This window comes from Asterias rubens, chromosome 13 (genome assembly GCF_902459465.1).
Source record: "Asterias rubens chromosome 13, eAstRub1.3, whole genome shotgun sequence".
NCBI classification, from domain to species: domain Eukaryota; kingdom Metazoa; phylum Echinodermata; class Asteroidea; order Forcipulatida; family Asteriidae; genus Asterias; species Asterias rubens.
This window is the reverse complement of record NC_047074.1, coordinates 13,067,582-13,081,809: the sequence shown is the minus strand read 5'-3', so window position 1 is coordinate 13,081,809 and position 14,228 is coordinate 13,067,582. Positions and strand designations below refer to the sequence as shown.

The 14,228-nt window shown below is 35.4% G+C and overlaps 1 protein-coding gene across 1 annotated transcript; it reads left to right on the top strand.

Moving 5' to 3' along the window:
- Nucleotides 1-1,105: 1,105 nt before the first annotated feature.
- On the top strand, nt 1,106-1,810 carry LOC117298407. The gene is made up of 2 exons (XM_033781661.1): nt 1,106-1,261; nt 1,615-1,810. The coding sequence occupies exons 1-2, from the start codon at nt 1,205-1,207 to the stop codon at nt 1,807-1,809; spliced, it is 252 nt and encodes an 83-aa protein (XP_033637552.1). The 5' UTR covers nt 1,106-1,204; the 3' UTR covers nt 1,810.
- Nucleotides 1,811-14,228: the final 12,418 nt, after the last annotated feature.

Genomic DNA, 14,228 nt, shown 5'->3' with positions numbered 1-14,228 from the left:
CATAGCCAGACAACATAACGCGTTATCCTAATGCATACAGACAACTCGCTATACCACCAATGTACCTATAATGTCCCTTATATTATCATAATGCAAGTTTTACGGAAAACCCCGGTATTGAGCAATACTTTTTTTTTATATTACAAACAATAAGGAAAAAAGTTCGTCTAAAAATAAGTGGGTTCGTCGGTATGGTAACGGCCATTGATATTATAATATAAGGTTAAATCGGCTGACCCGGACGGCACGGTTTGATTATTTCTCATCCTCGACACGTTTAATACTGCGCCGGTCCTCCCCCCGCGCGCCCTCATAGTTTCGGCAAGCCCGAGCATGAATCCAAAGGGAGTAAGTCCGAGCACAGGAAGAGCTCCACTTTTGTCGTATTTTGGCGCTCATTTATTATTCCACGTCTACTGATAACTATTGACATTTAGGGATTGTCTCATCACACCTAGTGGTTCCCGTCACGCGATATGCCGATATTTGGCAAACGTCATCAAAAACACAACAATCAGCAAATTTCATTTGAAAGCAAACAACTTAGCTCAACGTACACATTCAAGCCAAGGTAAGAAACCGTTACTACTAATAATTTGTTGACAAACATAATATTTCAATCATAAAGTTCTAAACAAACACTTATTTGAACGTACTTCATTCTTTTACAAATTCGTTTATAATCATAATCCAAAACTTTATGGTGTCCGCCATTATGTTTGCCTTTCTCGCTCGTTGAATTTTTTTTCTTCCCACGGTTCAATTTCTATACCAGATATGGTCACTTGATTTCGAACAAAAGAAATAATTTGTTTATCTTTTAGTTTGAAAAACATATACATGAAGTTATCCTGCGCTGGGGTCCGTGTAAATTCGTTAAATATATCTCACGTTGCAGTTTTATACAGAGGCCAAAACACAATCACCACTTCGTTCACATCGATAACTTACACACAAATACATGGGTTAGCATTCACATGTTAAAGTATCAACACCCGGAAACTGTGATTATTTTATCCAAAGTAAACGCTTGTGCACATGTAATGTAGGTGTTTCTAATCTGTTACAAAAATAATGTTATACACTACGTTATTTAAAACTACTAACAAAACACGATAAAAACGTTGTATGACGAAGCGTCATTCGAAATGCACTACTTCCTGAAAAGTCACCCGAAATAGTATTGTCTTTTGTAGAAATACCCATGGAAATACCCCATAAATCCTCGAGTAAAAACAGACAGACTCATCGGGACCCAAACGTAAATAATGTGCTTTAATTAAACGATGTAGATTGTTGATATTAACCGCACAAATCAGCATCCAACACCGCCCTAACATGGCGACTGGTTTAACGGGATAGAGCTAAGGATAAAAATGGCGCCATAATTAGCTACCCATTTTGTGTGTAGCTGTCCGGGATGTGGTGTACGCCACTGTGTGTGTGGGCGCGCTGCTCAACACCACATCGCACGGGTGAATTCTGTATTTTATCCCCGGACGTTCACGGGAGTGGATGCCCTATACACGCGGCTCGGCGGCTCTTCACACTCGCAAAGGAAACGACGTCTATTTGGTCCAGTATTTCTGAATAAGTTCGTTCTGTATGTTTCAGTGCAGTGAGAAGAACGTCATAATGGATGTCAAGAAAAATGTGGCCAACAACAAATCGTCGACCCAGCAGCAACTCTCATCCAAAGATTCACAAAAGAGTTCGATCACAGGGATAGACAAGGAAGCTATGGTTCCTCAGGTGTTAACGCCCGTCTGCTGCAATGAACCCAAGAGAAGTAGAAAACCGACTAAATAAGGTATGTTGGTTCACTTTTGTTTTTCTTCTCTTTAAAAAAAAAATAGTTTTGCAAAACTCTTTCAAAAAGAGATTTACATGGTTTTGTACCCGCAGGTTTACCGAATCAGTAAATTCCTAATCCATATTCATGTATATACTACTGGTGCTTGTTATGATAGAAAGTGAAACATTTGACAAGGTGCACATATTGAAGACAAATTATATCTCACTCATTATAATTGCAAATAAAATAAAATGGAGCACTTTACCGAGAAACTAATAAATCTGCATTGGGTTTTATGGCAACAACTTGGCCTACTTCTTTGCATCTAATGAAGTAGTTGTGGCCATAATCGATTTTGTATTGATAAGTAATTGAAATGCTATATTTCATTTATTTCTTTCGGATCAATATTTATATGTATTTGGTTGTCTCCATTCTCTATTTACTAAAACCGATCCAGTTACCATTAAATGTAAACGACAAAGCAGTTCAAGGCACTGGACGCTAATAGTAATTATTCAAAATATTAATTGGTAGCATAAAAATTTACTTGGTCACGAGCAATTGAGAGCTGTTCATAGTACAATACATTGTGAGAAACGGCTCCTGGTGAAGTAACGTATCATTTAAAAGAGGTTATTTCTCACCCAAATAATAATTTATAAGCCTTTTATTATGCATCTGAAGGCACACAAAGTTGTGCAACAAGGGTGTTTTTTCATTCATTATTCTCTTGCAAATTCGATGACCAATTAAGCCCAAATTTCCCCAGGTTTGTTATTTGTTTGCATACACCAAGTGATAATACAACTGGTCTTTGACAATTACCAAGGTGTCCAGTGCTTATAAGTTCACGACCTCATGTGTGTTAGCTTCTGGGTCTAATTTCATATAGCTGCTAAGCACAAAATCTGCTTAGCATAACATTTCTTCCATGGTAACAACAGGATCGCCTACCAAGTTTCCAAGTAATTTTCAGGATAAGCAAACAACAGCTGAATACCAGTAACAAGCAATATGCAACAAATGGAAACTGGCTGGTTATCCTGTTTTTGTCAAGGAAGAAATTTTGTGCCAAGCAAATTTTCATGCTTAGCAGCTCTATGAAATTTGGACCTCTTTGGTTCGTGTCGTGTTTTATGGCATGATCGCTGTTTACTGTTGAAACATGTATAGTGGTGAAGGAAATCATTCACTTTCCTTAGCCATGTACAAAACCCAAATCCTCCTAACCACGGCCCAATTTCGTAGAGCTGCTTAAGCACCACAAATAGCTAAGCACAACAAAATTATACTCACCAGAATAAGGTTACAAACCAAAGTACTGTCTCACATGTACAATTTGTGACTGGTATCCTGTTCATTTCTGCCAAGCAGAGACATTTTAAAGAAATGATAGGCAACAAAATAATCACAAGATTACAGGTGTCTGATTGTATACATATTGATACAATTACAAATAGAATATTTCGGAAATGTTCCCGCTTAAAAAATAATAACTGATTTCAACAAATACCAAATCTAAACACCTTGCAGTCAGTATCTTATTGTTGCTCTGTTTCTATCATTCGGGTTTAGTATTTGTATATTATAGCATAGCGTTGGTGGGATCATTCGAAATAATTCCATCGCTGAATATGTAGCATTTTGAATATTTTGTTATTCATGAAAAACTACTTCTACTATTGCAAATGATTTTGTTGTTCAATAATGGAAAGGCTACATCCGTATCATATAATCTAAATAGGTAGGTCATGCATGAAATTGTTTACCATGTGTGTGAGACTATTAAAATTTTTCCTGTTTGTTTTTCTTCAATTGCTGCACACAGATAAAAAGGGGCACTGACTTGCATGACGGCCGACCTTGTGGAGGCGTGATTCTTTCCGGAGCCCTGCCGTTCATCGGAGCTGAACGACCGTATGAACTGGACAGCGAAATCAGGGTGACATTAAAAGCTAACTGGAGTTAGTACTTTCTTCTCATGAAAACAAACTTTTTGAATCCAACGATGTTTTTGGGCATCAACAAAAAATGGCTTGTGAGTGACACTGACTCGTTTAGAGTCAGTGACCTAAACTTCGTGACCATAAAATGGTTAAGCTTTTCCAATCGTCTGAAGCAAGAGTCGGCCAGGACAGTTCCGGGGTCAGATCACTCGTGTGTCTTGACCCTTGTGTATATATTTCTTAAAGGAACATTTAAATGGAGACATTTGTAAATATTAACTGTAAATATGCAGATTTTTTTAGACAATACTATGGTTTAGGGTGATTGATTTTTTTCAATACTCAGACATCGTTCGTTTACATCGACATCGTCCATTTTGGAGGTCGAAATCTGAATGTTTTGCGACCACTTCAAAAACATGAAATAAGTAAAAGAGACAAAGCTTTGTTTCCTGTCTGTTTAATTTAACAGCTCATTAGAACTTAATCGGGGAATGTTTAAACACAGATGTAATTGCAATGCTTTCTTTTAAAAGTGAGAAATGCAGTCATTCGGAACAAAAAAAGGAAAATGGAATAATTTAAAATTATTTAAAAAAAAAGGCTTTGGTCTCAAACTTGTACTGAAATTGAGGAACAACAACCACAATAACCTCAGCAGCCCCAGAAGGGCCCCAAAAAGAAATTAAAAAACACACACAATTACATATACTTTACTTCCCCCTTGAAAAAAAAGAATGTAAATTGTGTTTTGGATGTTTCTAATAAACAATTTATAACAAACCAGAAGGGTTAACCCATCTTGACTATAAGGTTATGTCCTATTTGACAAAACGGAAAAAAGGTTATGCATAGTCTATGCGTAAACAGTGTCCAAATTTAATGATCTGTGAAGAGCAGTCATGTCACCAGCTTTTGATATCTTCATCATACTATTCCTACCAGTCAATGAAAGTGGTCATTAATCGTTCACCCTCATTAACTAGCAGGCCGGAATTTTAAAGGCACTTGACAACTTTTGGCAATTGTCAAAGTCCAGTATTCTCAGTTGGTGTAGTTGGTGTATTTCAACATATGCAAAAAATAACAAACCTGTGAAAATTTGGACTCAATTGGTCGTCGAAGTTGTAAGAGAATAAATAAGAGAAAAACACCTTTTTTTGCACAACTTTGTGTTGTTTATAATGTCTAACAAAAGGCCTCAGCTGAAGTCTTTTAAGAATTTGAGTGAGAAATATCCTCCGTTTCATAAACTACGTTACTTCAGAGGGAGCCATTTCTCACAATGTTTTATACTACCAACAGCTCTCCATTACTCGCTATACCAAGGACGTTTTTATGATACAATTATTTTGATTAATTACCAATAGCGTCCAGTACCTTTAATGCATTTCCTTTTCCACAACACAAGTAATTCAATTTTGTTTCAATGCACTGCGCACTTTTTACTATCTCACTAAGTTATGCTGAATTGTAATTACTCACAGTCCAGGGGTTTAACTGCTTGGAAGTATCGGGCCCCCGGGTTGTAAAAAAGGTTGGGGTTGAAATTCAACTAAATGGTCTTGAGGGAATACATACGCTGTGCTGGTTTAAGTGTCCATGCTGGAATTACATTACTACACATTGATGCTATTAAATATACAGAGTTATCAGAAATGGATATGAAATTTACTGTTTGAATTTTTGTTCTCCTGGTGCAAGTTGTTTTAGGAATTTCAAATATCTTTATGAGCAATCCGTTCAGCTCTCTTTACCAAAATGGATAAAAACAAAACATGGTAATTGTTTTATTTAATGAATATATTTAATGCATAATCAATGAGGCACTGGAACATACAAACATTCAGCAGAGATTTTCGGATTTTTGTTTCAACAAGGCTAGCCAAAGAAAATAGACTGAACAACACAATGCAGATGCGTTTCCGTTTCAGTTGACCGAGGATACTAGCTTTAGGGGAGTCTATTATAATTAAATGTAAGCAATGCAATGCCACAAACTCCAACCAATTTCGATTGGCCCATGCACTCGGTGCTGGCAGTAACCTGCATAAGTAAAGTTACCTAGGGTCTCTACCTTCTAAGATTGATCGACCGAGCGGTTTCGAATTTCACTTTATATTTGAGTCATCTTTGCTATAATATAGCAGACAAATTGCTTGTATTTTCGTAGCCATCCTGCCGATATTAATATGCTCTCTCCGTAGGGAAATGTTGTGCTGTTTCTGTGATTGAAAATAGTTGTATACAACAAGAAATTGTAGACCGAAAACAATCGTTCATTTGCAGTTGAAAGCCGCTTGGACAGTTGTTCAGTTTTATTTCTCCATTACTTTTAAATAAACTTATCATGGAATTAGAGAACGCAAACATTGCTGGCTGATTTATTTACAAACAAGTTTGTTGTAGCTGTTTAAATGTATAATGTTCATAGAACATACTCTTCATTTTTCTAAATTAAAACACAAGCACAAAGCCCTTACATTTTGCAAAAGAATTAGAAATGTAAACATGAAAAATAAGATCAATGTGGGTATTGAATGGTATTCACAAAACATTTTTAGTTAAAAGAATTTGGTATGAGTCTTGGCTCATTACAGGCTTCAACTGTTTGCAATCACAGTACAAAGGAACCTTCGACCTGGAACGCAGATTTAACTTGTAATGGGAAAACGAAATTATTCTCGTGAAAACATCCCTTTGGACTTGGTATTCATTTTTTTTTTCCAGACACGAAATAAACAATTAGAAACGCATTTTCTGCAATTCTGGAATAAAGATTTGAAATTTAAATAAGGTTCAGCGATTTCTAAGGCATACGACAACAATAAACTTAAAATAATAAATGGAATGAAGATTTTATTGAAAAGGGATGATGACATTATAGATTATGCATCACGATTATGATAACCATTTGTAATTTCGCGAAGGCTAAAAGGGCTAATTTTAGTCAATATAATACACTTTTAATTTTCTATAAACAAGTAGTTTTAGCAAATTGTACAAATCTCTGTGTGTCCTCAATGAAGACCAGACTCCAAAATGTACGTTTTGATTTAAATCCAATTTCACCTTTCCAGTTACTGTCCTCTACGTTCGTTTTAAGTTTAACGTTTTTCTTGCAAAAATTTGCTTTTTATCATGTTTTGATGTCCTTGTTGTTTGATATGTAATATCACCTTTGTTCATTGTCTTTTAACTAACCTCTTGTATCCTTAATGTATTGATCTAACAGTATGTGTTAATGTTCCATTGAAGATGTTTGTACTTTGTTTTCACTAGTAATGAATGAATAAACGGAGTCTTAGAGCTCCACTCAAAAGAAAAAAGAAAGAAAAATTCTGGTCACTAAAACCAAACCGAGGCGTGTGTACTAATCAGTCTGATACATCTGTCTATAGAGCAACAATCAATGCTAATTATTGATGTTTAACCAAAGGAACCAGATGAATGTTCAATTCACATGATCAGACGTTCATAAAAAACATTTGCGAGAATTCTCGAACATGATGACAGTTCACATCTGTTTCCCGTCATGACCGTGAACTCTTGAACGTTGTCTCTTTCCCCACAGTCAGTGCGGATGCTGCAACCCCCTATCTCACTTATTCCACTTCACGTTTACATACCACTCTGTAAATATTATCAAACAGATATTCTTAGACATCTGCTGGCAGCACATGTAAGGGACCCACGCAAGGATGTTAGGAAGATGTCCACAACGACAAAGTAATGTCTGTGTTGGACTGTGATGTAATTAAACTAAAGGCACTGGATACGTTTGGTAAATGTCAAAGACCAGTATTCTCACTTGGTGTTTCCCAACATATGCATAAAATTACAAACCTTTGAAAATTTTTGCTCAGTAGGTCATCGAAGTTGCTCAAAAATAATGTGAGAAAAACACCCTTGTACAAATTTATGTGTTTTCACTTTTCAGATGCCTCAGAAAGTCTTTCTCAGATTTAAATATTTGAGTGAGAAATTACATCTTTCTACAAAGACGTTACTTCAGAGGCGGTAATTGTTTCTAACAGTTTGTTTAACTGCTCTCCATTGCTTGTTTTAAGAGAGTTTTAACGCTGACATATCTTTTGAGTAATCACCAAACGTGTCCAAATGCCTTATTGAAGTTTTTACGGATTTCGTAAAATTGCTTTTGCGTATTTTAGACCTTGCAAATAAAATGTATTGATCGAGAGTGGTTTTTAAAGTATTATTTTTGTTCTTCAAATGTCTTCACATTTGTCACTAAAAGACCTTCTGATCACTACTAATGTCAAATTGTAGTCGATGACCTTCCTTCACCGAGCCGACGATAAGAATATTTAAACATTCTATTATCTTCTGCGAAAGCTGAACATAGTGGTGTGACTCATCATGACGTCACTTATGTAATTTTTGTATTTAATTATCGTCCTCTTTTCCCCTGAAATCATAATTTTTTGAAAAAGGTGTACTTTTTGAATAAGTCATAGAGACATAATTGTTTGAACCAGTAGGATTGTAAACTGAACAATTACATGGTGACTTTATGTACATTCCAAAGGTTATTTTCTGTCGACTTGATTGAATAATTCTAAAATTCTCTTCAACTTAAAAAGTCAACCATCTGGTCCTTGACTCGTAGAGTAATGTCTGTAGAGGCGAGTCATCTTATTAGGCAATAATAATTCTGCAATACTTTTATTAATTAAACCGTTTAAAAGACGTAATTTATTTATAAACAGAAGTACAATAAATAATTGAAGTAAAACAAATACAAGGACAAATAATGCAATAATGGAAATCTAGTTTAAAATGCCTTAACCGTAAACTTTTGTCCCTAACCAAAATAAAAGTCCATACAAATTCTGCAATACTTTCATTGTTATAACTGTTCAAAGATGGAAATTTATTTTAACACAAAATTGTTAAAGCTAAAAAAACGTATATTTAAATAACTGTCTTCTTAATATGCAAATCTAAATAAATATGTCTTTGTCATGGATGATAACCTCAATGTCAAGAAACCCCAGCCAAGATAATCGTCTCTATATTTGTATCTTCGTCTATTTTTACCCAGTCTGTGTAAATCTGTGTAAAAGAAAAGACTACACGGAAAACTAAGTTTACTATCTTTAACATGTAAATCTACTTAAATATGTCTTCGTCAAGGATGATAACCCCAATATCAAGAAACCCCAGCCAAGATAATCGTCTCTATATTTGTATCTCCGTCTGCGTAATTATCATTCACTCTTTGCTGAAGCGCTGAGCTGGAATTTCGCATTGGTCACATACCCAGCTGTTCTCTCCACGAGCATCGCGGGCATTTTTACCAGCACGTGTCGCGACACTACACGGGGCCTGCGCGGCACGGAGCGGGGAGACCATGATGTGTGCGTTGAGTATTTACCCGGCGTGACCATCGCAATGGTGTGCGGTGAATATTTACAGTTGCGGACAATCAATGGAAATTGAATTACGTTTTCGTGTTGGTCGTTCATTTATTTTTTTCTGAATATTAATGAGAGTTTATGCGTAGCATGTGCATTTAGAATTCAAGTTAAGTATTGGGCCACACTGTCATATTGTAGAATCAATTTTAATATTTTGAAGAAAACTACTTCCATTTATGATTAAATGCTTGTTTTAACAGTAAAACAATTGAAAATATTAAACCCACCAATTTACAATTGCGGACGTAATTGAATTACGTTTCGTGTTGGTCGTTCATTTTTTAATGATAGTATTGAGTAACGTTTGTGTTAGAATTTAATTGAAGCGTTGGTCACACTGTCTTCGAGTAGGACATTTTATAATTATTATTTGAAAAAAAAAAAAAAAAACAGATTTTGCAGATGCTTATTTCTTTAATTAATAATGGCTCAATTTATGATTTTTAACAATGAAAAGGTTGACTTGTTAACCCACCGTTTGTTTTCCCAGAACCGAATTACACAAAGAGGTTATTTTACAGAAACAAAAAAGACGGCAATTTTAATATTAAAAGTAACTTACATTCCATACATTCATTACGTGAATTTCAAAAGGGATAAAAGGTTCAACGTTATAGACTACTTATTATTTCCGGTGACGCAGAATATAACACGAATTCAATAAGCAAATCTATTCCCACCAAGCAAAGCCTAAAATCTCCACCTCTTACAAAGACCTTTCCCAATTTCCTTTGGCCAAGTCATTTAATTTTATTACCAGACATTTTTGTGATGATCATTCTCACTAGTACGATGTAACAATCTGTTTTACCCTAGCGTCTTTGATTAGTAGTTATTTCATTATGAGGCGAATATCTTTATTATTCTTTAGTTTGTATATTTTCTTTTTCTTTTATTTTCACTTGGCTGATTCAGAGACCAAACCGTCTTATTTCAGAGCCAAAACTCACTCATATAAGATTTACACATGGTTGTTCCCGCCAAGTTTACTATTTATTTATAGTTTCTTCTTATTTCTCCACACCATGCAAAGCTTCAAACATACTTGCCTGCTCCTGTTACACTTATAATACATGTTCATGTTTGTTCTGTTGGCATTATATTCGAGAAAGACTCTGCTGGGCTGAAACAACAGGCCGCTGTTTATTTGCATTCATATCATTAAATCCCTGTGGTTGGCAAACAGCTAGGTCTATTTCATCTTCTTCTTTTTGTATTGAAGCTTTTCCCAAACAAACGCAATCATTTTATTTTATGCCTAGAGTCCGAGGCTCACACCCTTTTGAAAAGGACTGTAGGCCTACGTATAAAGATGTCCCCATAATGTGTGCAAGTTGATAATTACTTTTGTCAATTAAAATCTCGTTAGGCCTTATTAGTGAGCATCTTGGTCACGTAATGGTCTCATTTAATTTGAAGGGTGTTACATAATGAGAAGTTTATAACTGTCAGCTATGAATTTACAGTAGGCCTACTGGCATGTTAATTTGTTTTGATGGCTTTGGCTTTTAGGCTAGGATTATGTTGATGATGAGCCTAGCTTTAAAGACACTGGACACCCAGTAGTTGTCAAAGTCAAGTCTTCTCACTTGGTGTATCTCAACATATGCACAAAATAACAAACATGTAACAATTTGATCTCAATTGGTCGAAAAAACACTTTTCAGTTGCTTGAATTCCAGACCTCAAGATCTATTTCTGAGGTCTCGAAATTAGAGTCAAATATTTAAGTGAGAAATAACTTCTTTACCAAAGTTACCTCAGACGGAGCCGTTTCTCACAATGCTTTATACTATCAACATCTCCATTGATCACTAACAAGTAAGTTTTTGTGTCAACAATTATTTTGAGCAATTACCAATAGTGTCCAGTGCCTTTAAGCTTGAGCTATGGTTACATTTTGGATAGGGTAATAGTTGTAGAATGGCCGCGGTTATAACTTTGATGTAGTTAGGCTTAAAACTTTAGTGGTTATTAAGATTAGCGTGATGGTGTGATAATTAACAGTTATAAATGGAAAAAATAGAACCCTCATTTGTTAAAAAATTTGGGAATTTTTTTTTTCTAGTTATATGGTCTGATATATATAATTTAGTATGTCTTACTGATGCCTTTCTAATCAACTTGACCCAATGATTTAAACAAAATTTGCGGAACACATTAATTGACGTTTTGAAAAATTTGTCAACACATTTTAAACAAATCACAAGGGGTAAGTCCATCAATCTTATCAAAGTCTGTAGTTGGAATGTTATGCTCATGATGCAGTATATGATGCACTTAATTAAATTTGGTCCAAAAAGTTAAAAATTCAAAAGCACTTTTATCCAACTTAGGCCCAAAAGTATTATTCCAGGGACCAAGTCCAGCATTAGAGATTGTTTCAATTTTTGGCCTAAATTTGATAAAATCGCTGGACTTGCCCCTTGTGATTGTTTCAATTTTTGGCCTAAATTTGATTAGAATGCTGGACTTACCCCTTGTGATTGTTTCAATTTTTGGCCTAAATTTGATAAAAATGCTAGACTTAACCCTTGTGATTGTTTAAATTTTGGCCTAAATTTGATAAAAATGCTGGACTTACCCCTTGTGATTGTTTCAATTTTTGGCCTAAATTTGATAAAAATGCTGGACTTACTCCTTGCGATTTATGTTTGTTTTGGGGCCAAATTGGATAAAAATGCTGGACTTACCCGTTGCGATTTTATCAGTTTTGGGCTCAAATTTTATACAAACCAGGTCTCTGTATGAAGGAACTATAATTTAGTACACGAAGTTCTTAATATTCAACTGAAATGATGATTTTATAAAAGGTCTGTCTCTCATGTGTTTGTTAATATTCAACTGAAATGATGATTTTATAAAAGGTCTGTCTCTCATGTGTTTGTGGAATATTTAAATCGAAAATCGCGGTTTGAGTGTAAAGAACATTACATCATCAAAAGGAATGAACAGCAAGGCTTGCCCCCTTGTAATTTTAGTCCAAATGACATGGATTATCAAAATGAATGAGCAGCAAGGCTTACCCCTTGTAATTTTAGCTGAATTTACATGAAACACGTAAAGGAATGAGTCGCAAGGCTTACCCCCATGTTAGCTAAATAACAAGACGCACCAAAGCCAAAATTCTTCAAGGCTTACCCTGTAGCTACACGAATAACGAATTGGCTGAGAGCCACGAGACCCGAGTTCAAGTCCCGCAGCTGCTGTCTCTTTTTCTATTTTGCTTTGACGTAGTGAGTGAATAACATAAGTAGTATTAAAAGCCAGCTCAAACACCAGCGGGCACTGTGGCGACACGGTGTACTGGATAGTTCCATTGTGCGTGCAATCCAGAGCTGGGACACCGGTTCGAATCCTACCCGTACCAAGAGGGACATGACTTTTACTGTTAGCACCAGTAATGGATTGGGGTCCGTCATGTCTATCCCCAAATTAGGTGTGGATGATTTACCGTGTGGGAGAGTAAAGGAGGGACCGGGACTGCAAGTCCCTTAAGGGTTCTAATGGGTGATCACCACGCTGGTTTCGGCTAGACTTTGAGTCCCCTGAACGCCTGGTCGTCACTCTGACTAACTCTTTGCACAAATTTACTTTAACTTGATTTATCTTTAACAATTATTTACCAAACTTAACCCTTGTGATTTTTTCAGTTTTTGGACTAAGTTTGATAAAAATGCTGGACTTACCCCTTGTGATTTTTTTTTAGTTTTTGTCCTAAAATTGATAAAAATGCTGGACTTACCCCTTGTGATTTGTTTTAGTTTATGGCCTAAAATTTACGAAAATGCTGGACTTACCCTTTGTGATTTTTTTTTAGTTTTTGTCCTAAAGTTGATAAAAATGCTGGACTTACCCCTTGTGATTTTTTCAGTTTTTGGCCAAATTTGATAAAAATGCTGGACTTACCCCTTGTGATTTTTTCAGTTTTTGGCCTAAATTTGATAGAAATGCTGTACTTACCCCTTGTGATTTTCTTTAGTGTACGGCCTAAAATTGATGAAAATGCTGGATTTACTTACCCCTTGTGATTTTTTCTTTATGGCCAAAAATTTACGAAAATGCTGCACTTACCCCTTGTGATTTTTTCAGTTTTTGGACTAAGTTTGATAAAAATGCTGGACTTACCCTTGTGTGATTTTTTCAGTTTTTGGCCAAATTTGATAAAAATGCTGGACTTACCCCTTGTGATTTTTTCAGTTTTTGGCCTAAATTTGATAGAAATGCTGGACTTACCCCTTGTGATTTATTTAAGTTTATGGCCTAAAATTTATGAAAATGCTGGATTTACCCCTTGTGATTTTTTCAGTTTTTGGCCAAATTTGATAAAAAATACTGGACTTACCCCTTGTCATTTTTTCAGTTTTTGGCCAAAGTTTGATAAAAATGCTGGACTTACCTCTTGGGATTTTTTTCAGTTTTTGAACTAAATTTGGTAAAAATGCTGGACTAACCCCTTGCGATTGTTTCAATTTTTGGCCTAAATTTGATAAAAATGCTGGACTTACCCCTTGTGATTTTTTCAGTTTTTCGACTAAATTTGGTAAAAATGCTGGACTAACCCCTTGCGATTGTTTCAATTTCTGGCCTAAATTTGATAAAAATGCTGGACTTACCCCTTGTGTTTTTTTTTTCATTTTTTGGCCTAAAATTGATAAAAATGCTGGACTTACCTCCTTGTGATTTATTGTAGTTTATGGCCAGCCTAAAATTGATGAAAATGCTGGACTTACCCCTTGTGTTTTTTTTTTCATTTTTTGCCTAAATTTGATAAAAATGTTGGACTTGCCCCTTGTGATTTGTTAAGTAAATGGACGCAAATTGATAAAAATGCTGGACTTACCCCTTGTGATTTTTTCAGTTTTTGGCCTAAATTTGATAGAAATGCTGGACTTACCCCTTGTAATTTATTGTAGTTTATGGCCAGCCTAAAATTGATGAAAATGCTGGATTTACCCCTTGTGATTTTTTCAGTTTTTGGCCAAATTTGATAAAAAATACTGGACTTACCCCTTGTGATTTTTTCAGTTTTTGGCCAAAGTT